General features: G+C 38.4%; 2 protein-coding genes across 2 annotated transcripts; one reads left to right on the top strand and one right to left on the bottom strand.

Moving 5' to 3' along the window:
• Window positions 1–1245: 1245 nt before the first annotated feature.
• Window positions 1246–8808, bottom strand: LOC310936886 (transmembrane protein 138-like; the record flags this gene model as incomplete). Its single annotated transcript, XM_083901044.1, has 5 exons — window positions 1246–1355; window positions 1990–2065; window positions 2847–3018; window positions 3204–3397; window positions 8779–8808. The coding sequence occupies 5 exons, from the start codon at window positions 8806–8808 to the stop codon at window positions 1246–1248; spliced, it is 582 nt and encodes a 193-aa protein (XP_083757170.1).
• On the top strand, window positions 6052–25880 carry LOC310936660 (CD151 antigen-like). Its single transcript, XM_083900767.1, has 8 exons — window positions 6052–6203; window positions 9336–9420; window positions 13838–14029; window positions 19620–19694; window positions 22624–22728; window positions 23605–23763; window positions 23961–24047; window positions 24779–25880. Exons 2-8 carry the CDS (start codon window positions 9337–9339, stop codon window positions 24836–24838), a joined length of 762 nt encoding a protein of 253 aa, XP_083756893.1. The 5' UTR covers window positions 6052–6203; window position 9336; the 3' UTR covers window positions 24839–25880.
• The last annotated feature ends 218 nt before the right edge of the window (window positions 25881–26098 follow it).

The raw sequence follows: 26098 nt of genomic DNA, 5'->3' as shown, positions 1-26098 counted from the left end.
CACATAGAGGCAAACAATGTAGTGTCTATTCACCTGAATAAGGGCAGCCCATGGAAAAGAGGACAACAATCAAACTCTATGCCAGTGACTGCATGGGTTTCTGTTCTTTGCACTACAATCTCTTCACATTCAAATCAAAACACATCTTGTTATTTCATATAAATTCACAAAGAATAGGAAATTATTTTATTTTGACTACTTGGTTTAGATGCATTCTGTTGTCTAGAAGCATGCCTTACACTCTTAGCAATAAGGGTTCCAAAAGTGTCTTTACAAGGGCTGAGGTTCTACCTGGAACCATTTGCTTCTGAAAAACCCTTTCCCGAAGAAAGGGTTTTTCAAGGGTTCTTGGTAACACTGATGGTTCCAGTAAGAACCATTTTGATCCAGAGAACCCTTTAAAACCCCTTTCCTGAATAAAGGGTTCTTGGTGGAACCCTCCAAAAGGTTCCAAGTGGAACCTTTATAAAATGGTCTACTTGGAGCCAAAAAGGGTTCTCCTATGAGGACAAGCCGAAGAACCTAAACTAAGAGTGTACCACACTTGGCAGTGAATTCAGGTCCCTGAAACAGTCGACTGTTACCTGACAATATAAGTATATTTTTAGGTTTGTTGCTGTGGACTAACAAACACACAAAGTGTCCTCATAGTGTTGGCTTTAGATCAGTTTCTCACACTCCCCTGTGTGGGCTGTCTACTGTTCATCCATAAATCCTGAACTGGGACACATAAAGTCATTTTTTCACTCTTTTTTTAAACTGTGTGTGACTGGAAGCCACATAAGAAACTCATTATTTTCAGTCTGGCAATGGTTCATCATGGGGATGTTTAAGTATTTAGTGTTTTTGCCTTGATTCATTTTACAAATCTAAATCCTCAAAACATACTCTGAAATTAGGCTTTAAATGACATCACTGACACTTTTTTTTTGAACATGGTAGTCTGTAATGTATTGACGCTTGATTTTGGAATTGAAACACACACAGCTCAGCAACACGATCGATCCGGTTTTCAAGACATTGGAAATCAATTCCATTGACAATATCAATGCCACGTTTGAAATCAAATGCAAAACAAGCCCTGTGAGAAAATGAGTTTAAAAAGAGAGACATTGCCAGATCTTGGCACAGTGATAGTAAGGGCTAGTTCAGAGCCTCCGAACAGCCTAGTTCTATGGACTGTACATGTATTGCAAATAAATTACCTTTGGTCTGGAGAATCCTTGATTGTGGTCTTTGGTCTCACTATCTGACTCGAGCAAAAGCTTCACGCAGCCACGGCGAATCTTCATAAAGGCGAGGGTCACCCAGATACTCTGCTGTCCTCTTGTAAAAGTAGTAGTACAACACAGATGCTGTGAAGAGGGACATTTGGGAGAAGGTATTAAAATTGAAATAAAACAATTTCTGTGCAGATAATATAAAGTTTGGATCCACATTTTGATGCCGTCAGTATCCTCAAATGTCCTCAGAAGTGACTTTATTATAGGTGCTGAAATATTGTGTTACTTGAGATATAATATGTGACTGGACATTTTGTGAAATGGTTTGTACAACAGTGAATACCAAAAAAGACACTTAAGACAAATAATACATGGCTACAATCCCCTCTCATACACAATAAAGCATCATCTGCAGAGAACAACAACTAAATAATAAATCCCTTTATCCACTTAGGAGCTTAAGTATGAAAGTTACACCCACATGGTTGAGTGATAAAGTGAGTTGTTATCAGACAGACAGATAAGCACTCCCCCCCCAAAAACGGTGAGTACATTAGAGCAGAGATTCTTATTTATTTATCACTGACACAATTAGACATGTAACATAAAAAACAACACTGCACACACTCAAAAGTGTGATTCATTAGGGTGACACGGTGTCAAAAGCTACTCGATGGAAAACGACTAATTAGTGTCATGTAAATATCACAGAGGAAAAACATCCTGCATGCATTGGCTCCTGCGTTTTCTTAAAGTGTCATCTTACCTGTTCTTTGAATCACAAACAACGCCTGAAGGCCATCCGTCCAAACAAATCTGTTGGTATTAAGCCAACGAAGATTCTGAAAATGTTATATAGAGCACATGGTAAACGTTAGTTTGTTTTAAACTAGGTTTAATACAGGAGTAGCATAGTCATTTTGAGACAATAACAACACATTTGGAAACTAGCTAAATTGGCTATAGTTGGTCCACATGGTGGCTTCCATAGAGCTGAACTTTGTACACTTAATGTATATCCATGATATTGAATATATGCACCATCTATGTGGCCCGCCAAGTTATTTCTGTATGTGTGTAATAGATTTATTTTGCATTATAAATAAAGTTTTATTGTAAAATATACTTGTATTGATATAAGGAAGGAGTATTGTGATATACTTTTGAGATCATATTGCCCATCCCTATTGAATAGTGACAGTCTTGACTTTCTTCACTTGATTGGCCCTGTACGAGCCAGCCTAGATTCTCAGTGGCCATTTGAGTTTGAAATCCCTGATCTATAGCATTCAATATCATGGATGCAAGCTGCTGTGAAACCCAAATAATTATAAGAAGAGTCCACCATGCAGGCTGTGCATTTTGCATGCTGAAGGGGAAGCGTACTAATGAATGAAGTATATGTTCTGGTATGTGAGGGTCAATATAGTGTACTGCCGTGATTGGGTAATGGAGGGGTGAACAGAGGGATGAGTGAAGGAGTCTCTGGAGAGGTTACAACTGGCAGTCTCGCCAATAGACGTCACTAGTTCTTTCACACTGGACCTTGAAAATACCTCGTCAACACTTTCTTATTAAAAGTGGCATGCATAAAAATGTAGATAGTTGGGGTTTTCGTCCTACCATTAGCCAGGAATGGAGTATGATATTGAAGGTCAGGTAAAGAGTAGAGATCATAAGCAGAGTTCTAAATCGCCCCAGCAATATGGCGATCAGGCCAACCTGGAACACGTAGGTGTTGAACAGCATCAACAGAATGATGATGAGGTTAAACAGGATGGTAATGTCCTGGATACTGCCCAAAAAAGAAGCACAGGAAGACAAGAGAAGTGAGGGTAAAACATGAGAGCAGTAGAAACAAAGAGGATCGTGTGATATCACCATCCCAAATCAGACAAATAAATTTCTTTAACTCTGAATTGTTTTGAGCCTCGAGCCAAATGCATTTGGATGCTGAAACATTGAGTAATTCCTTCTTACATAAAAAGTACGAGCTGGACGGCCGGTTCAGCCCTCAGCAGCTCGCTGAACGAGTTGACAAACAGGTCAAAGGAGAGCAGGCTGAGCTGAATCAGCAACACCAAAGAGTAGTTACTGGCTTGAAGCGGCTCTGGGCCAAAGGCTGGGCGCCCAGGCGGACTGTGGTTCCACGATGGATCCAAGGCTGCACTGCACTGGCACACACACACTACATAGAAACATCAATCCACCCACAGCAGTCCAGGCTGTCTGAGGTCCCCAGTTAGGTGTTCACATAAATCCACTCAGATATCCTGATTGCAGGTGATGTGTGATTGACACACCATTATGGTCCCTGTTCACTTGGGTAAAAGTGAGGTCCTTTCATCACGATAGAATGAGTCAGGGTTTAGAGTGAACTGCCTGGAAATCACGGGTGTCAGCATGTTACTAACAGATGTGTCGTGCTGGGAGACACGTCACGTCAGATATTCAGCTCCCGTAATCAATCCAGCAGCGATTCTGTGGACAACAGAGATAAATCCATATGTTTAATGAACATAAACAGGGTTAATCTCATATTGTGTCTTACTACTCTTTAACAATCTTCCCCCATATACGTTTCAGACTTTTGGGCCTGGTTAACAATTTTTAAGTTGCTGAAAAAAAAGCTAAATTATGTGGTCTCTTATAATGTATCTTTCAATACAATTTTATTCTGACAAAACAGCCAAGTTTTCTGTCCTCCACTAACTACTTTCTACCAGAGAAAAACGTGTTTTTTTTGTGCATCACACATAGACTCTGGAGAGAGTAGTTCTGTTAAAAACAAAATATAGTAAGTTTAAGTACTACAGGGAGCATCAAAAAAGTGTTTCCTGATTGTATTGACACAAATGAGAAAACAATTTTCTAAGAACCGAACTTTAACATACAAAAAATTTACCTTCCATAATTTCAAACATATTATGGAGGTTTGGGAATATATGGGATTTCCAATCAACCAAAACACACCTATAAATAAAATTACATTAAATTGCCATCTACCATTATTCAGGTTCTCATCCAAAACATCTTCCTGAGGTAACTCTTCTCATCCAAACAGTAAAACACTAATTTAGATAATGTAATATGTAGATAAATAGACTCTCCCTTCCACATTGTTGCTGCCACTGTAAACTGTCAGTTCAGCATGTAAATGTTTGTCCTGGCTCTTCGGTCTTCCGGTGGATCCTCTTATGACCCCTATTTTTATAGCTTGGCACGGCATCAGCAGGTGTGAGAAAGATTAGGGATACTTACAGACAATGGAGCTTCAGCCTAGAGATGATACTTATGCTTGAAAACAGTCGCAATTAGAATGTGGGTTAGCAGTTCTATCTTTGCATGGCCTTTGTAAATGTGTGGGGAATTATTCCTAGTGTTAAAATGTTAAACATTTGGGTCAAGATTTTCCAGTTGATACACAATGATATAGAATGATCAATTTCCACTTTCATTTTTAAGACACTTTCATCAAACAATGTCTAACATTTAGTTATCACAAAAAGAAAGGCACTGAAAAACGTTGTTAGTGTGTTAGTGAGCGCACAGGTTTTAATACTGTTCTACTTAATCTTCTTAGGAAACTCCTAACCAGCCTGTTGCTTTACACAGAAATGATAAATATATTCCATTTTACTATTTATAATCTTACTACTGACCAAGCTGCTGCAAAAAAACACAGAAGTTTATATACCTGTTCATGAAGGTTGATTTCAGAGCCTGAAGTAACACTTATCCTCCATGATGCATGCGGCCACAGCACAGACTGACAGCTTAACAGCTTACAGGGCACACACACATGCACACGCACACACACAAAACGATGACAATGCTGCAGAACATAAAATAACAGTACAATTACAATGCTGCATTGATGGGAAAACCTGGTAACTGCACACTGGGACCAGCATGTTGTTTGGGGATGATAAGTGGGACACACTTTCTGAGGATTCTTAATTATAATCTATCAAGTCTGTATTTAGAAATGCAAATAAGAAGATTTTAATTTGGTCCAGATGTCCAGCAGTGCAGCAAATAGACATTCAGGTCTCCCTAATGAATTAAATATGAATGAAATAGTCTGCTGAAGGAAGGGAGAGAGAGTGAAAGAAAGAGACTAATAAATGATCCATTAGTCAGTTAGAGCCATTCATTACATTTAAACTCTTTATAAGGACTTTATAAATGGTGCTTATCCCAGATACATAAGTGTGTAATTACAATATATATATATATATATATGAAAAAAACATATTGAAGTGGCTAATTTGTGTTATGCAGATCTTAATTTGGTCAATTAGATTTGAGCATACTGAATATTTATTATTTCTGGAAGCCCATTTCACAGTATCTCAACACAATGATAGTATTTCAATATATTGACTTAGTATCTCAAAATAATGAGATAGTATTTCAATATATTGACTTAGTATCTCAAAATAATGAGATACAATCTCAATATCTTGACTTAGTATCTCGAAATAATGACTAAGTATCTCAATATAATGACAGTATCTCAAAATAATGAGATACTATCTTAATATATTGACTTAGTATCTCAAAATATTGACTTAGTATCTCAATATATTGAGATATTATCTCATTATTTTGAGCTATTTGGATTTTTTTTTTTACACTGGCGGAAATAGACCATAATTATTGTATAATCTAATGAGATGGATTTATTTATTTTGTCTGCATCACAGTGCAGGGAAAAGCATCGCCCCGGGACAGGAAAAAAAGCAGGGCAGCAGAGACATGTAAGGTGGCCCGGGGTGGAGTCAGCGGCAGCAACAGCAGCAGAAGCTCCAGACTCTTACTCCGTCAGTCCTGCTTTGATTTTTTTTTTCTTCTGTCGTCGAGTTCACTCTTTTCGGAGAAGTCTTTGTCCCGAGGAAAGTGAGCCACATTTAGGACCGTTTCCTCTCACATCTCATCTCTGTGGTCGACACGGACTGAGGATCGGCTGAACTACAGGTAAGTGAGAACAGGAAGTGTTCGGTGTTGTTAGCTTACACTGTGCTGTTAGCCAGAAACGATTGTCTTAATTTATGAAAAACTGCGCTCATAGAGGAAAATATGTTTACAGCTCTCCCTGTGACAGACGAATTTCCATGAAGTTGCCGGGATACTAAAGAGGGTGTTGTTATTGTGACATTTCAACGATACAGAGGGTCGTAACTTTAGCGTTAGCTAACACCGGCGGAGAAATGATGCGCCTTTAGGTCGACCGATGTGTTTCTAATGGCCGATATTTCGATGCCAAGCTGAAATACTCAGATGTTCAGATAACCAGGCTAAAGTGTCTAGTGTACAGTTTTCCACGGCTGTGTGGTCACAACAAGCAATCGATTTGTCACTTTCAACTTCAAATCAGATTTGTGTCACTTAAATATGTGGTCATATATCAGACATAAGTCCCATGTGTGGACATGCAACAATACCAATCCTTTTTCCTGTTGTTGACGCATGCTAAAAGCTATTTGTGTGCACGTCTGCTGTTTGAGAGGGCAGTCTTGTTTATATGCAGGGCACTTATAGTTGTAGTATGAATGTAAATACCAGATCTGCAATTAATCTTTTTTTATCTACTTGATCAATGTTGCTGGTAATCTGAACACAGCCTATGTCTCTTACAGACTGTGATCTCAACACTCATATTCATTACAAATCATTGCACAACATGGTTCTAATACACTTTGGTATGACTCCAAGTTGAAATATGTTGACTTATTGATGGGTTTCTCTCCCATCTATTGTTTTTATCCACTCTACTGTAATGTAGTAAAATGTCTCTCCTTATTATGTAACGTGCCTTGAGATTATTTACATTGTGATTTGCCATTAAACAAACGCATTTGGTCTGATTTGACACCTAATAGAGTCAGTGACGAGGGGGCAACTGTTTTTGTAAAATAAATGTGGTTGATGAAGACATGGAAGTCTCAGATTGACTAAACAACATTAGATTACTGTTTCAAAGTTAAACCCACAGAACTTGGAGCACTTAAAAAAGAACAAAAAGCAATTCAAATCCCTAAATATCCTAACATTTAAGAATATTTCCTGTTTGAATCAGCAGGGTGAGTTAGCTGACATCTCAAGTCATGATGTACAAGTCAATGATGGGCAGTAATTAAGTGTTATTATTTTACTTTTTATCATAAACTATTGATAGACAAAAACGTATGGAGCAGTTAAAGATGGTGACACTCAAAGTAGTTTTACATTTTACACAGCAATCAAATCTAATAGCTTGCTTTTTAAGCACCTAGTTCTCATCCTGTGCTTTTTTTTAGTGGAGGTTCCACAGGTGTGATTCATACTTATACTAAAATGTGACTCACTTCAGTCTCATGGCTGGAAAATAGGGTAGGCCATCTCATGTTCAACAGAGAATTTAAAAAATAAACAGATTAATTACTATCTAATGCATTTGTCTCGCTGCTCCAACACACCGGATTTAAATTGTCAGCTCGTCATCAATGCCTAATAACGGCCTATTCATTTGAGCAGGGAAGTAGACCCCCAGTACCAGGATTGAGAAAAACTACACATGTTAGTTTAAGTTTTTCTTTTGGAAAATCTTTAAATGGTGACATGCAAATGTTTGGAAATTAAAGTAAACAAATGCGAATGTTCTTAACGGGAAGCCTCCATTCATGACTCAGCTGCTGTGAAAAATAAGAGCAGACACTGTCAATAGAGGCTTTCACGTAGACTTTAATTAGCCAGCACATGCTAAAAGGGCCCATAGTAACAGATGGTAAACGTAGAGAACCCAGACACACTCACTCAATCATGCTGTGTGCTTGTCTGAATTGACACTTGTGTAAATAAAGGTGGGAGAGCAGAAGAGGAGGAAGGGTTCGATAAGAGGCAGTCGAAGGAGGACGAGTCTTGGCTTGACTGGCAAGAAGGCCTGGAAAATGGTGTGGTTGAACTAAAACCATGTGAGACCTGGAGAAACAGAGAGACAGAGAGAGACCAACAAACAACTATAAGCAACGGAATCTATTACTGTTAATGAGTTGCTGTTTTTAAAATCCCTCTTGTATTTTTAAAGAAAGCACCAATAATTGTTTTTAACATAAACTGTTGTCTTTTAAAACTACCCTGCTGTAAAAAGAAGATGATTTTGTGTCAGGAAACATTGGATATTTGCGCACCCGGCACCAGAGAGGGAGGAGGGTATAAGGGTATAAGTTCTAGCCTTCAGCAGCCTTTCCACTCCTACTCAGTGCTTAGTCATGAATCTTTCTGCATGCACATGAAATTGCTCAGCTCATTGTTTCTGCCTACATTGCTGATCTGGTGTTTACTCCCCCATGGCCTGCATTAGCCCTGTAACATCTCATTTGTTAAAAGCATCTCACAGTAGCAGGAAGGCTACATTTTATTTGACCTTCACCAAGTAAACCAGCTTTCATTGCACTTAAGTAAACATACTAGTGCAGGCCGTGTTCAATATTTGCCTGTTTTTGTCTATTTTTAGGGGGTTTTGTGTGTGTTTTTTGTATTTGAATTTGTTTACATCATCAGCGTTTCTCACTCTTGGTCCTGGGGAGCCACTGTCCTGCATGTTTTAGGTTGTTTCCCTGCTTATATTCACCTGATTCAAATGGTCAGTTCATCAGTAAGTTCTGCTGAAGCCTGATAACGACACATTTATTTGAATCAGGTGTGTTGGAGCAGGGAAACACCTAAAACATGCAGGACAGGACAGTGGCTCCTCAGGACCAGGAGTGAGAAACCCTTGTTTACATCAATCAAAAATACAGATATTTATTTTATTTTCTCTGTGCTATTGTTTTCTGTATTTTATTAGTTTTTTAGAAAAATATTGTCTGACGACAACATATTCAGATAATCTTCTTGCCTTCCAGTGTTAACAACAATTGATCAGAATCAGGTTCGTTTTATTCAAGTAAGGAAAAACTAGGTACCAGTCATCAGAAGAGCCATATTTGTCACATTTATTCACATCACTTTTTTCTTTGAAAGACATCAGTACTTGATCATACGTTTTTTGTTGTGTGTGTGAATATCACTCCTAGTGTATAATGATGCTATCATAACTGACCTTAAACTGTCTGTTGTCTTTTGCAGCATGGGGGCCAGTGTAGAGAAGAAGAAAACATGTGGAACCATCTGTCTGAAATACCTCCTGTTTACATTCAACTTTCTCTTCTGGGTAAGTTTCTCGTCAGTGAGAGTTAAGCCTGCATGAAGGACTTAAGGTGTTCGCACATTAACAGCAACGTGAATGACTGGCACATTTGCAAAAACATTTTATTCAGATCAGAAAAATAAAGTCCTCATCTTGTCAGGATGAGCTGCTCCTCAGTCATTTGACAAATTAAATACCTGGATACAGCAACAATGAAGAAGAGAGGAGATGTAGCTTATACTTTTAAACTGCAGTATAATTTGATGAAAGTTTGTTGCTGCCATCACCGCTGTATTGAGGAGACAAAGATAAATATAAGCTGTGTAACATTCAGAATCTGCATATGTAAATTCTAATGCAACTTGCGTTTTATACATTGTTTTATCCGTTACATTTACATTTTTCACCATGTTAATTGCTGAGACCTTGGAACACAGTTAAGCTGAAACAAAAATGGAGTTTTAAACAGACCCCAGTTTAGCCAGATTTACTGTGTTTGGACAAGAAAACAATGGACAACAGTTAAGTGGTCTGCCAAACTGGCCATTGTAAGAATTGATCATAGTTCACATTAGCTCGGTATTGACCTTATGCACTTGCCTTTGATTTGCACTAACTGATTCCCTGTGGTTGCTGCCTTTTATGGGCTTTAATTTGAAATGAAGCAGTTTAGACAAAATGACACAATAATTACTGTTCACAAACTGCCTGATTATCTGCCTTATGCCACTTTCAATGATTTTGTCACATTCCTAAATGTCACAGACTACTTTGTGCTGTAAGATATATAGAGTCAAGATAAAGGCCGCGTTATACTTTTACAGCTGCGTAATGCATTATCCAACTGCGTAACCACGGAACTCGAACCTTCATAGTTCTCCGTCATGGTGCTGGATACGCACTGCACATTTGAGGAGAATTCATAACACCAAATTAAATAGAAAAGTGAAGGATTACAAAATAAAAACTTAAGTAGCAGCAGGATGAGATCGAGTGTTATATGTTCTTCCTTTTTTCTCTCCGTGTTGTGTGGCTCATATTTATGTAGTTGATTTATACTCCACCAGTCAGGTTGTACTTTGAATGTATTTTACAATCTCAAGATTCCTGACACTTCACATCAGAACACAGTCTCATACACCAGTGTCTGCGCTCTAGATAAGATTGATTGACATTGTAGGTATGTCATTTCTGCCACTAGGGGTCTCTCATTCAAAACAGTTACAAAAGATTTAGTTGCAGATGTCAGGAAGCAACATGGGATCATAGGCTCTGTTTGTTTCACCTTTGCCTTAGGGAGAGTTTTGGTGGCAGAACTTGCAACAAATGACATTTAGTACTTATGAACCACTAAATGACAAATACACACAATGGTAAAACAATAACAACAACAACACACCTTGCCTTGAATAAAAATTATATGGATTTAAAATGTGTTGTTTCATGGGCTAATGCAGTGTCAACTGCTCCAACACACTTGATTCAGATGAACAGCTCGTTCTCAGGCTTCTGCAGAGCTCGATGAAGAGCTGACCATTCGAACCAGGTGTGTTGGAGCAAGGCAACTTCTAAAACATGCAGGGCAGTGTTCCCCCGAAGACCAGAGTTGGGGAAACACTGGGCTAATGTAACAACAGTACTCAATAAGATGCATAAAAATAGTATTGTCAGTATTAGATATTATCCCAAAATTGCATTTATTACATCTTCTAAAAAATAACAATAGTCTGGATGAGATGTGGCAGTCAGGGTCAGTGTGTATGTGATTGGGGATCAGCAGCAGCACAGTGGCTTCTAGATTAGGGAGTCTTCACTAATTGGAAACAGTGGCCAGGTGTTCCCAGTCAGCTTAATGGCACCTCAACCACACACCTGCAAGACAATCACAGACACACAGTGGTAGCTGAAGAACTCAACAATATATTTAACAAGAACAATCAGTACATCTGTGGGTTTCATGTGTAAACAAATGCATGTAAATAACAATACATCCACACCAGGGTTATTTACATATTATTTTCAGGCAAAGCACCATGCTGCCACTAGGGGATGCCACAGTGTCAATTTATATTGCACAGCTTTCAGTCACTTTAGGACAGATTCACTACTTCATTCCTGTGGTGCATTCAGTTCAGCAACCATCATGTTCACCACACTGAGTGTTTACGGCAAAGACTGAACCACATTCGGTTTCTTAATCCTGTGGTTCAGGAGTCATAATGTTTATGCAGGCAGCAAGAGTATTGGGCTATATTCATCTATTAATGAGGGGACATGAGACGGGCACAACTTAAGAATGTATGAGATTTTCAAAGCTATTGTTTAATTTAATCAATTTTATGTGGCATGTAAAATGTTAGTGTTATCAGGTTGTTATATAGTGAACAATAATAATGTTGAGTTTTGATTGAAATATGTATTATACTCACAGTCTCTGTGGTGTAGTTTGACTCTGTGACAATCATTTTCACTTTTAAACACTTAATGTAAATGAAATATATATATACATTTTTTTTTTTAACAATGCTTTTATTTACAATACTATTACAAACAGTATTACACTTGTTCTCTCTCTTATACCCAAAATATAGAATTTCAGGATAACATTACACATAATAATAATAATAAAACAAAATACAGCACTCAACTCAAAATCATGGTACCTTAGCAAAAATAAACATACAGTATAAAAACAAATAAGCACAATAAATACAAATATTGAAACATTATATTAAGTTTTCCACAATAAGTTATTTTGTATACCTCCTTCCATTTAAGTGGGTATATTAAACTGGATTTTCCAACTTTAGAAGCTCTGCTAAATCTTCTCTTTATAAAGTAATCCAGATCCCTTCATGTACACCCAGTTCATCCTCTCCATTGACATGCACTTTGCCATACACTTCATCCAGGCTCCTATGGAAGGTGCCATATCTTTCTTCCAATTTGACACTTTGCCTGTAATATAGAGTAGTTAATTAATTGGTATTCTCTTGCCCTCAGGTTAAGGTTTATTGGATAGAAGTGCAGCAAAATGTGGGTCTATTGGAAAGTTACCAGACATAATTGTCATAATTTTATCCATCACCTTCCTCCAGAATTTCCTAACTCTTTCACATTCCTATCTAAATAATAATAATAATAATAGCTTAGATTTATATAGCGCCTTTCAAGAGGTTGCATTTACAATGTATAATTACATTTAAAACATATATCAGGAATATTTTTTTTGTATCTATGAAGCTTGCCGGGGGTTATATAGGTCCGCATTAACCAGTTATGTTTAAGTAATTTTAAATTAGTTAGCTATGACAGGCTTTTGTTGCAGCACTGCACCATCTGCTGACTCTTAATATATCACACTGATTTAAGGTATTGGACTGTAATTGAACATAGACTTTAATCTATACAGTTGCTATGTAGGTTGTAAGTCCTGCATTTAATAACCTTTCAATTTGCTCATTCTCAACAAGCACTTAATACCACTTTCTATCGAGTTAAAATGTTACAGTTTATATATAAGAAAAAATAGAAAACATCCCCTGTGTAAGAATAGTTTTTGTTTTTGGGGGCACCTGTATATGGAAATTTTGTTGTTTGTCATTTTGTCAATCCTGCCCAGCAACCAGTCTAATAAATGCGGATGTGCTTGCCTCTGCACATTTTATGACGGTAAAAATTATAATTTTAATCAACCAACATTCCAAAACCCAAAATAATAATAAATTAAATTAAAATTCTTTTGAGATATAAGAATAACACTCACATTTTATGAGCTGCAGATTCATTTTCATTCAGTCAACTAATTGAGCACAACCTGAGCACCACAATCTTTGAACCATAAAGCAGTAAATTACTGTGTTGGGCGGTAGCTGTAGATTGTTTTTATCAGTTAGTTTTCAACGACGATGGTATCTTAGTGGTAGAGCCAGTCGTCTTTCACCTCGAAGATTCCCAGCTCTCCTAGTCTACATGCTGATGTGTCCTTGGGCAAGACACTTAACCCCACATTGTTCCTGGCAGCGTGTAAATGGGTATGACAGATGAGTGATAGAAAATGTGCTGCACATTGATGCACTGTATAAAAATGTGAGTGAATGGGTGTGAATGGGTGAATGGCAAAACTGTAGTGTAAAGCAGCTTTGAGTTGTCATCAAGACTAGAAAAGCGCTATCAAAATACAGATCATTTAAGTGACATACTTGCACTTATTATCTCTGATAATTATCTTTTTCTTATACTTTTGGCTTCTCCCTTTAGGGGTCACCACAGCAGATTATCTGTCTCCATCCTTCACTATACTTTTGTGTCCTCTTCTGTTGCACCAACTGTCCTCATGTCCTCCTTCCTCCATCCATGATCCAGATCTTTGACAATGGCACATTTTTTAAAGTCTGTTTGTGTACAGAGATCGAACTCTAACCATGTGCTCTTCTCCCAGTTGGCCGGGGGCGTTGTGATGGCTGTGGGTGTTTGGACCTTGGTTGAGAAGAGCGACTACATCAGCCTTCTCTCTTCCAAGACCTACGCTGCCTCTGCCTACATACTGGTCCTGGCTGGAGCCATTGTCATGGTAACAGGCGTGCTGGGCTGCTGCGCCACTTTCAAGGAGCGGAAGAGACTGCTGCGAGTGGTAAGAGATCACGCCAGGGTAGAGACATAATAGAAGCAGTATATTTGTGAAAGTCTATAAACAGAAGTTGCCCATTCTTCACCAATATAAAAAAAAAACATGTTGCTCTTTTATCATTTGCACAAAATGATGAAGTAGCTCTCAGAAGGAAATTCATAACATGTACAACTCAGAGACTCAGATAAGATCTGCGGTCATGATTTGTTGGAAGAGAAGACAAAAATGCCACATAAAATTGAGATTGCTGCTAAACTTTGCTCACAATTTTCACATTTTCCTATATTTAAAAGCTCTGGAAAGGAAGACAAATGGGGAAATGGGGATTTTCATTGGAATTTAAAGGTGCATTATGTGATAAAATCCTCGTAATATGTCACAGAGACTCAGGAATGATGTTCATATAACATACTGAACTCACCAACAACAACAGTACAGCCAAAATATTTACATTAAAAAAATCTTTTGCAGACCGCAAATCATGTTTTGGCATGTGGCGCCACCTACCGCCGTCTACCAATCATTGCAGTCAGTAGAGTCTCAGCTGCCGAGCAACCACAGGTTGCCAGTTAAGTGTGAGCTGCAATGGCGGAGAGAACAAAACCTAAAAGACCTCGGTATTTTGAATTTTGAGTGTAGTAACCGTTTTTGGCCACATTCTCATATGGCGCCTTTAACTTAATAAATACATCACGAGTTGAACAGTTTAAAGGTTAGTTCTTAAGTTTAAAAATGTTGGTAATTTAACTTAATTGCTATTACAAGAAAGTTTGTTTTACAAACATGACTATCTTATTAAAACCATTTAAAACACTATGTATACCAAGGTGGACTAGTAGATAAATGTAGCTTAAAGAGACTCATCTGAGCATTTACAAAATAATCCAAATAATTAGAATGAAACCCATGAACCAGTGTTGGTGTTAACTGCCAAAGGTTTGTCACAAGAATCAACTAACCTCAGTGAATGCACTTGTGTTAGGGAATGTACTTTTCTGAAACTCTGTCCCTTCTGTCTAGGAAATTACTACTTTTTATTTTCTCTTCATTTCCTCTTGTGCTGCTAAATGTGTCAGAGTACACTCCATTCTGACCAGGGTGACATTTTCCCTCCATATATTAAAAAACAGAAACGGAGAGACTGGGAACAGGCAGGGTATTTCTCAGAGGGATGTCTATTAATTTATTAGGTCACTTAGGTCCCTGTCATGTCATCTCAATGTGTACATTGTGTGGACAACACTTGAAAATCACTAGTGGGCACACACCTGCCAAGAGCCAATCAAGGTCAAGGCATCAGCCTCAGTTGTATTTAGACAAAACAAAATGATGTTTCCATAATTTTGATTTGACACATGCTGAACAAAGAAAGCTCAGATTTTCCCAACAGCAAAGCCTGCGTGACACTGGAAACGGCTCGAATGCACTCACAGACGGAAACACTGCACAAACAAAAACTGACCAGACTTTCAATCAGTGTGGTTAAGTTATACAGGCCCATCAAACCTGGCACAAGTCAAATGTTTGTGTAGGAACATGCGTCATCTTTGGCATTATCCAGTTTTCACCAGAGTCCACAAGAATTCAAAACGGCTCCATATTTTTCAGCTTTAGACAAAGCAAATTTTCAGATTTTCAGTGTCACTGGTACATGCTCTCATCACCCTCTTGTCCTACCAGCGTGAGGGTCATTGTCCCAGACTCCTCGCCCCCTTTTATAAACGCCAGAGCTGTAGCGGTTGTGCCGTATCTCGTCTTCCTCTGCGTTCATACCACTGTATTTCATATTTGCAATAACTACAACAGCCCTAATGGATGTATTAAAAATCTTTTGATAGATTGTATTCCCAACTCTCAATCCCTTATTTTGCAGACATTCAATTAGAGACTTGAAATGATTTCTCATTTTAACTTCAAATTCCTACCAGGTCAATGCAGCGTGCCAGATTCAGCTCAGGCAGAAGGCTGCAATCCCACTGCAGTTTCTTCAGAAATTGCCCTCTCTACCTTCAAATATTTTTTTTCATTTGGCTCAAAAGATCTGCTTAAATTAAATATGACACGACTCGGCTGCTTTATTTTATTAATGTAGAATAGAAATACATATTTAAGCAGTGGTCCGTTGCTGTTGACCTTGCTGAATATTTTGGAAAATTTGACTGAGATGTGTTGACAGCAGATTCCCAGGGCAGCCCTTTTTGAGGCTTTAAAACATAATTGAAAGGTTTATAGATCCATACTCAGTTGTCCAGATTGTTTGATTTGTGACTCAGCAGTGGTGTGTAAATCAAGGTTGAGTGCACACCACCACTTTTCCTCAGTGTGGTGTGGTTTTGAAAAGCTCAGTGCATCCTGAAGGGCTGAGATTAGGGCAATGAATCACAGTGAAGGAACAAACTTGTCGGCAAGGAGAGATGCTATCGAGATTGTTAAAGAGGGCAAACATAAGGGTGGAGTAGAATGGGGGAGAGGAGGAGATTAATTGTTTTCCTGTTTGGGCTGAGTGCGTTGCAACTGCTGAAAGTACACAAGAGCAGCAATGATTGGCAATGCTATCCTGTGACCTAAAGGTCATCACATTCTACCACAAAAAGCTGATCCGGTAATAACATGGCCAGCTGTAGGGCCGAAATATACTTCCCATAGTTGCCTTCTGATTAAAGGAAAGGCCATATCAGACTTTTGTATCAGGCTGTTAGCAATGTTCTGTACAAAGTATGAGAGAGTTCACTGAGACTAAGGGAAAAAAGAACCCCTCTCCAACTGGATGGTAGGGTGTAGCATGTCTGCAAACACACAACTTTATTGTTTTGCAGAATCATGACAGAACAGTGTAATGACTTGGGGAGAGAAGGGGGAAAATGTTTTTCCATCCAAATAACAGAGTCAAATGGAAAACAGTCCCACCAAAAGCTGGATCCACCTGTGGAGAAACTGACCTCATGCAGTTGGAATGGCCATGTTATGGTTCGAGTATTACAGTATACAAAAGAAGATCTGAGTCCCAGTCTCTTCTGCCTTTCTCTTTAGTTGTCTTTCTTTCTGTTTGTTTCTGTTCTATTATCTTTATTATCTTTTTTAGACAATAGTTACAAATACATTTTATTAGGAACTGGTTATAATACATTGTTTTTCATGTACAATTCAGTCAATGAAAACACCACCTGCTGCTCCACCTATAAGTCCATGAGTAGAAAAAACTATAATTAAAGTTATTTCTAAAAAACGACTTGTGCTAGCCCTACTATTTCATATCAGCTAATATCTGCTGTGAAAAAGGTTGATTACGCCAGGTTTATTCAAGACAGACTTGAGCATTACATATACATGTGGTTGACTTCAACTCAATAAGACAACGTTTCATTAATTTCACCCATTCATCAATTTGGTCTGGTATGGATTTTCTTTTATAACTATAAAGTTATTCCCTTTTTTCATTCTTTGCATAATTTTATTCATCAGAGGCAAGCATAAGAAAAGGTTAGAGATCATTGTTTCTCAGTGGCTGCTCTGCCTCTGCTTGCTGCTGGCCTGTTATGCAACCCGATGAGTCTGCCATGACTTATGTTTTGACTGTTGCTCATGAACCTCCACTGTTTATTCAGCAGTTCAGTACAGTTTGTAGGGATATTTTATGCATCAACAGAGGTCAGAAAAGCAATACAACATGCTCTGTGAAGTGATGTTTGAAAAACATTTTACAAATGTGTTGAATAATATAAATATAAATAGGCCCAGGGAGTTTGTTGCTGAAGAGAACTGTGAAGAAAAGTTGTAGTTCTGTTAAAGGTGGCCTATATCATGATTCATGTGTTCTAATATAGACTTTTCTTTTGGATTAAAGCACTTCACACCTGTGTTTACAGCCTCAACTGCAATAGACTGCATATAAATGTCACCTTTACGTGTACAGTAGTCGTAATGGCAGCAATACAGTTCTAATGAAGTCTGAAATAGAAACACTGAATGTGTGTCCTTGCTATATATACATGTTGTTCCTTCATTTGCACTTCACACAAGTGGGGAGGAGACTGCATGCAGCTCACTGTATTCAAAGCCCTGGCAGAGATTTCAGAGACGAGTTTGTGCCCACAAACCTACAGAGAGTAATTTTGACAGTAAGAGAGAGTGCCTGAGTTCTCTGGAGTGACTGCAGTCAGTAAATCTGCTGCCAACCAGAGCTCCTGTGACCCCGGTACACATCATTCCGTGTGTGTGAGGACACAGAACCTTATGTATGGTAGAGTATTAGGAGAACTGGAGCTATTCACTCTCAGTGGACGTCGTTTGTCTTATTTGAATGTATGTTTTTTTTAGGTGTCTTTATTTGGAAGACGTGAGAGACGGTCCCAAAGAGTCAGTCATCGACAGTGACTACAGTTATGATTCAAATTTCAAGAGACACATGCTGACCACAATCGTATAATTGCTGTGGGTGTGTGAAGACTGCTTTGGAAAGTATGCAACAGGGCGAAGAGCCAGCTTACGCACCAGAGAGGTCAACAACTAGTTGTGCAGGCAGACTGTGTTTAAAGTAAAGTGTTACTACACATTTGGAATGTCAACAGGCTTTAACTCCTATTTTTTCTCTACTCTCTTTCTCCACATTGCCCGTCTTTCTCAACATCAAATAAAGACCATAAATACCCAGAAAACTAACGGACAGTTTTCCCCTTATTGACATACTTAATGTTGTACTTTGATTTTTGAATTTAAATGCTGCATCATCCGTTGTTGTAATGGTCTGAATGGATTCTGGTCTATTTGCAACCACTTCTGAGTAGAGTAGTCAATTCAATTTAAATGTGTTGAACTTCTGAACACAGCCAGCGTTTCTGCTGTTTTTGAGGTCTACCCAGCTTTGATGCAGCATGACACGAGTGCCACAACACCCACGGCCCATCACATTGTGTAGAAATGAGCATTATGCACGAGGTGAAAAAAAAGCGTAGTTCTCTGTTTTTTCTTATTTTCCTCCACCATTTGTCATTCTTTTCAATAAACCTCAATACATCCTCAAAAGGCATCTAATTGTCTGCTGCTCAGTATTCAGACTATGAGCCGGAGCCACTATAAAAACTAATCAGCTCAAGCTCTCATGTCGGAAAATGCATCCAATTTACCGGGCTATTTTTTTCTCTTTGATAGCTGCAGGCCACTTGGGTCTAAGGCTCTGGTCTGATAATCTCTTCCTGTTCTAAATTCTGATAAAAACTGTAAAGCAGATCTTTCCTCTAACTCCCATGGGTCTGGTCACGAATCGGATCCTGGAGATAAACAAGCCTCACTTCAAGGCACAGTGTGAGATGTGTCACTGAGCAGCAGTGACTCAAAGTTTGAAATTTCAGGCTGTAAAAAAAAACAAAAAACTTACCTGGTGGAAAATAGCCAAATAAATAGACTAATGAAAAGCACCAGAGTGTCAAGTAATTTACTTAAAATGTAATTACATGTAATATGCAATGTTTCTTTACTAGTCTTGGTAAAGAAATGCAGACCAGAACGTATGCTTTGTAAATCTTACATAATGAGCATCTCAGCATTGTTAAGTTCTCTAATATCTATTTAACAATGTATATGGTTTTGTCCCCAGTACTTTGTCCTGTTGCTGTGTATCTTCCTGTTGGAGATCCTGGCAGGTGTCCTTGCATACATCTACTACCAGCAGGTAATCCCTCTCTTTTAACAAGGCATCCCTGGATTTGTGTATTACAATGTCGCTGAAAAATAATACAACTTTAAATCAGTTAAGTTTGAATTGTTTTAAGTAGTACTGACTACGGTGTAAGGCCTCATAAGCACTGTTACTCTGATGGTTTACACTGAAAAAAAAAAAAAAATATGTGTAAAGTAGAAAGGCGGAGTACACCTTGGATAGGTCGCCAGTCCGTTGCACAGCCAACATACAAGCCGTGTCTCAATTCAGGGTCTGGATTCTGTGAAGTGTGCAGCCGAGGAGGAGACAGAAGTCATGCGCTGTGTTAAATTAGATGGTTTGGACCACACAATGCACGGGTTTGCTTCCTTCTTCTGTTGATTTAAGCTTTAATTAGCCAAAACATCTGAAAAATCTAGTATATTTACTCATATCTGATGTAAAATACACATATGTAACAGTTGTAGAACTAGTAGTAGTAGTATTTAGTGTTTCTTTTGTGTGTTGTACCATTTAATTAGTTTTGTGATTATTAGTTTTGATAGAGTCACCAGTTAAAATTATTTTTTGTAAATATTTCATGTAATACTGGAGTAAATGTTATGTGTCTCATACTGAGAGACAAACAATTTTCCTTAAATGTTACTAAACTGGAATGTGATTTATGATTTGTACAGAAATAAGATATTAATTATGTAAGAAGAGCTTCTCTTTAATTCACAAAAAATTATAATTCAATAATATGAAGGATCTTGAATCTTGACCCTGGAATGAGACACAGCCAAAATGTTTTTTGGCCTGTGGGAAGCTCGAGCATCTGGAGAGAACCCATGTGCGCACAGAGACTCCATACAGAAAAGCCCTTGGTCGAACCAGGATTTGAACCAGTGACCTCTTTACTGTGAGGCAACAATGCTAGCCACTCCTCTGTAAAACCAGTGTGTGAATGAAGTCACACAGAAGCCCATATAAAACAATACAAACATCAGATTGGCCATATCACATGTGGTTCATTTCACCCTAATGGAATGAAAAATGTTGTACAAATCCATTTGTACTCACAACAAGGCTAAACGCACTGTATCCGAACCACATATAGAGGTAAAGTCTGTACACTCAAACAGAGGTGTTCTTACGTGACACAAAAGCATCACTAATAGTTGAAGAATTCTTGTTTAAAGGTTAGAGTACAGACAAGTGTTTAGCTCGACCAAATGTGTCCTCATCGTGCATGTGATTATTTTCTTATCTCATTTACTGTGCTCGTATAAAGGCGAACTAAAACTGACAACCCCCCCTCAGCACATTTCTGCTGATATATGGCCAGTTATATTGACTGCACTGCAAGCAGTTGCAAATTAATGTGTTGGGGTTTTTTTTTTTTCCTTGTGCAATATTAACATGACATAGCGCTCCGCTAGCTCTGGTCTCAGCCTGACTCATCCCAAGCTTTGTACCTTGTAGCTCAGCAACAGGACTTCTCTCAGTGTAGAGGTGCACTGCCATCATTATACAGTAACTACCTCATTCATAATACACAACTATTCTGAGGATGAGCAGTCGCTAAGCGCCACAGCTCTGCCCTGATTCCTAAATCTTTGTCTAGCAGCCTTATTAAAATCTGAAACACCACTCTCTCTTTCTCATTCCATTCTCCCTGCCTTGTTATTATCCCTAATTTCTCCCTCTGATAATTAGTTGTGTGTATTGTGTTTGTTTATTATATTCTGTTTTCAGTCAACAAACACACCTTGGAAGCTGTTTGCAACTGAGTTACACTTAGACACAGTTATGTAAGAAGGGTTCTACACGAGCCAACCTTCTACATCTACTGTAAAGGAAAGGAACAACATCAGCATCTGTAATATTAGTGTTCACTCCTTTTAGATTGAAGCTGCGGTTTTCAATGTGTGTGGTTTCACATTAGATGTGTTTGTTGTCAAGCTGGAATTTAAGATCAGAATGTTAAGATTAAATATGAGATCTTGTTAAATCTTCTAAAACAGTCGAGTACATACTCCTCCAGCCTAATTTTAACAGCCTGAAATTAACATTGTTTTGCAGGAATTTGTTTACTCAGACAAGTTGAGGTGGATTTATTGATTCCGGAGAGAGGTTATTGCTATAGACAGCAGTGATGGGAAAAAAGAAAACCTGTATCTGTAACAGTCCTTGTCCTCAGGTATCACCAGTTAAACGAGAATATGCTATTACTGTTCTTACCTATAGATGGTGTATGTTGATCAGTAACCTCCTGCACTTCAGAAGACTCTCTTGATAATTGTTGGTTCATGGTGGACTCAGGGTTTGTGAGGCCATGTAGTCACCACCACCTTAATAAAGAGTTTAACTCGTATTTGCTTTTATTTTTATTTAGACACTGCAGTACCATAATGGTGTGTAATCCCACCCCTGCTGTTTTAGTTATTGAGCTATTTTAAACCATGTATTGCTGTTATCACAACACTGCTGCAGTGTGTCCCAGACTGTCAACAGGTAACAACTAAAAGGTGAACTCCTCCTCTTTTTCCTTTTTCTCATTATCTTCACCTCCCATCTCATCTCTCTCCATCCTCCCTTCCCTTTCTTCATAATTCATTCCCTTGATATCTCCTTCATGCTTTGATTTACAGTGGTTTCCCAGCTGGCTTGTTGCCATAGAAACAGCCCCCAGACCTCCCCGCTCTTCTAGTGAACATTGTCTGCCACTGGTCCAGAGGAAAAAAGAAAAATCCACAGAGTTCCTTTTGTCCTCGTCTGCACCTTTGTTGTTCGAACTCGGAGACATTACACTCTGTTATGAATCACATCAGTTGCAAAGTCAACATCTGTAACCAATTTATCACCAGTGCTCAGTCTGTGCAGGCCAGACTTTTGGGTAGCTACTGTGTGTAGCAGGCTGCTAATGCATTTGTCTGTGTGTGTGTCTGTGTGTGAACAGTTAAACGAGGAGCTGAAGTTGAACCTGAAGGAAACCATGAACCAGAAATACCAACAGAAGAGCCATGAACACATCACCAGAGCTGTGGACAAGCTGCAGCAAGAGGTAAGTGGCCACATACCTACTTTTAAAAGTACACTTGGATCCTATTTATCTTAAACCCAAAGCATGCCAGAAAAATGAACATATTTATTAAGTCATTATTTAATTGCACACCTTAATATTATTTCCGACTCATCGAAAGTCATGTAAGAAATTGATAAATCAGAGCTGCTTATTTGTATTCTATGATGTTTTTTTCAAGAATGAAAGGCCTCTGCGTTATCAGATATAAACATTTATATATGTTTTTATGTACGGTTTTCAAGTGTACAAATCCCAGCCATCTGTTTGGACTCTACCCCATTACTTTTTAAGGACTCCCTTTGCCAGATATAATTATTTGTTTTCTAGGCCTGCACAATTATTTTGCAAAATAACCAATATGACAATATAAAAAAAGCACTGCAGTGCTGCAGAAATTCACTGTCATCATATTCTTGCTCTTCAGATGAGAAAATGTGTTAGTTGACAGATGCCAAAAATGTCAAACCAACATGATTCAAATGTATAATAATGATTAGGATGCACAAATAATCAGTTTCACCAGTTGTGAATCATATTGCAATATTTGTCAAAAAGTATGTGAATATGATATTTTGACTATATTATGCAGCGCTAATACCAACACATTTTAAGTACACTATTACAAGTTTATTGTAACCAACTAAGAAATAGTCCCTTGGACATGGTTATTTCCCAAATAGTGAAACTATCTTTTATGGAAATTAGTTCTGTCATTGCATTAGTAAAATGTATTGATTTTCTGCTGGTGTAAAAAAGTTTTTTTTGTCTAGTGTTCTCTGTTTGTAGTTGTTGTACCTTTTGCCACGATCAAAATGTTAAGCAAAAATATCCGTTTCCCTCCGTCTCTCACGTCAGTTCAAGTGCTGTGGGAGCAACAGTTCATCTGACTGGGCTGCGAGCATCTGGATCCGCTCTGAAGCCTCAAAGCAGAGAGAGGTGCCTGACAGCTGCTGTAAGAGCATCACAGAGTTTTGTGGCCGGAGGAGCCATCCCTCTAACATCTACAAGGTTGAGGTGAGAGGATGAAGAGTTTTGAGGGGTGTCAGTGTGTTTGAGTTGTCGGTGTGGGTGCCCTAATCAGTGTCAACACAGAAACTTTTGTGTGTGTGTGTGTCTGTGAGAGGAGAGTGAACACATCCACACTGGAAACATAGTGTTTGTTTAGAGTGAGACTACAGAAACATAGGCTGATGACTCTGCTTTTCACTCAGGGCGGCTGCATCACTAAACTAGAGAACTTCATCCTTGACCATCTGAAGATCATCGGAGCAGTCGGTGTTGGGATCGCCTGTGTACAGGTGGGCTACATATTTTTTCTTATCGGTTTTCTTAAAGGGGACATATGATACAAAATCAACTTTTTAATCATTTTAATACTTATATTTGTGCCTTATGAGTAGGCAAAGTGTGAAAAAAGATGACTCACTCATGTTTTTGTGGTCCTCCTCAGTCTAAGTACAGGAGATAAAACACGCAATGTTGACTTCTGCACTCATTGCTACGTCACAATGACACATTCCTGGAATTGTTGTCCCCCTGCTCCGCTTTGTCCCTAAAAAAAGCACGAGTGCAGGCGAGGGCAATAGTATCTTGAAGAGCGGAAGTCCGCAAAGTGTTCTATTCTTGGCTCCACAGTGCAACACAGAGTTCTACACAAACTTCCAGCCTCAGAGGATTTACGTGTCCAGTGGATACATTTTATATATGACAACAATGTGCCGTATAGAGTCTTACTGCTGTTAGCTGCCCGAGCCTCAGTGACGCTGACGTAGTTTCCTGTGTCTCATTTGCATTTAAAGAGACAGGCACCCAAAACTGAGCATTCTGAACATGGCTGTTTTGGCTGTGGTGCTTTATCCTTAAGATATTTTGACCAAAGCATGTCACAGACATGTTCATTAGGACACCAGGGGACTAGGTTAACTTGTAGAAATAGGGTATAATATGTCTCCTTTAAAAAAATAAACCTACTAAAGACATGAACAGTTTTCCTAAAGTGTGTTTTCCTTCCCTTCAATCCAATCCCCAGATCATAGGGATGGTGTTCACATGCTGCCTGTATCGAAGTCTAAAGGCAGAGCCATACTAGGAGAAGCAGAAGAAGAAAAGTGTGTGGGTGAAGGAGGTAACTCCATCACCACAACATATCTAAACAGCCCATAGGTTGTCTTTTTCACTGTGCACACGGGGGAAGGAAAATTTAGCAAGGGATCGAATTGAAAAGTAATTAGACACTTAAAATTTCTCTCTCCACTACATTTTGAAGATCACAGTGCTGTGAGAAAAAGCCTCTGAGAGAAACTGATGAGAATTCAACCACAGCTTGTGTAATGTGGCCTCCACAGAACAAAAAAAAACAACGTAGTTTTCTTCCACTCTGATTCCCTTTATGTACATTAGTATGTGTGGACCAGATGCTGCACCTGAGAGTGGTGTAAAGATTAGTGTAGTAAAACTGGCACTTTACAGAAAATGTTAATCTCCTGGTTGTAGCAGCAGCAACATCGGCTTCTCTTTTCCCAGCAGCGTAGTTAAAACAAGCCCACGCCTGGGGCCCTCGACTGCAACAGCATTCTGTTTCCACATTAACTCACCAGCCATGCTTTTGAAATCTTGGTTCGCTAGTTGCCTTTCAAACCTTTGAACTGTATGTGTTTTTTATATATTTTATAAATGATGTTATTCTTTAACACTTGAGGTGCTTTCTTGTCTCATCATGTCAGTGTTCTACCAAATGTAAACACTCGTCATGATGATCTTGACCGTGTGATTTGTCGAATTGTGCCATTTTCAGACTTTTATCATGTGTCAACGGTATAAATTCTGATGCAAATGAAAATAATTTTTAAAAACAGTGCCACTAATATTGCTCATAAGAAAGTGCCTCATGCTTTTCGATTTTACTGTCTTCTTTTTAGAAGCACCATTTATCCACTGATGCCAAAGCTGGAACTATTTTTTAAGGACTACTGTTATCTCTGTAACCTTTATTTACTGATGTCTTTCTATTCAGATTAAATTAATTAGATGATAAATATTATTAAAGTGAAGCTTTTTTTTTACTTTTTAAGTCATAAATAAATATTATTGTATTTAACATACACATGGTAGAATAGTAATATTTTACTATTAGTTATGGTCATTTCCTGTGTTTCCCAAAGACAACACAAAATTAATCTGCTGTATTTTGGTCTTTGTAACGATCCAGGTTTTTTTTAAAGTTTGAATAAATGCCACTTCTCTGTGTCTCTGTCGTTGTTTCCTGTCCTGCACTGGTGCTGAACAATGTCCTTCACTCAGGTTATCAGGTCATGTCATTTATCAAAACTGCCAAAATAACCTGACATTG

The sequence above is a fragment of the Microchirus variegatus genome (genome assembly GCF_963457635.1).
Source record: "Microchirus variegatus genome assembly, chromosome: 14".
Lineage (NCBI taxonomy): Eukaryota > Metazoa > Chordata > Actinopteri > Pleuronectiformes > Soleidae > Microchirus > Microchirus variegatus.
Note: the sequence above shows the minus strand (reverse complement) of the source record. Positions and strands in the feature narration are given on the sequence as shown.

Excerpts from the sequence above, each read along its gene's own strand:
- LOC310936660 (XM_083900767.1), top strand. The coding sequence starts at position 9,337 with ATGGGGGCCAGTGTAGAGAAGAAGAAAACATGTGGAACCATCTGTCTG. Across the intron at positions 9,421-13,837 it reads CATTCAACTTTCTCTTCTGG|TTGGCCGGGGGCGTTGTGAT; the intron begins GTAAGTTTCTCG and ends CTCTTCTCCCAG. Across the intron at positions 19,695-22,623 it reads CATACATCTACTACCAGCAG|TTAAACGAGGAGCTGAAGTT; the intron begins GTAATCCCTCTC and ends GTGTGTGAACAG.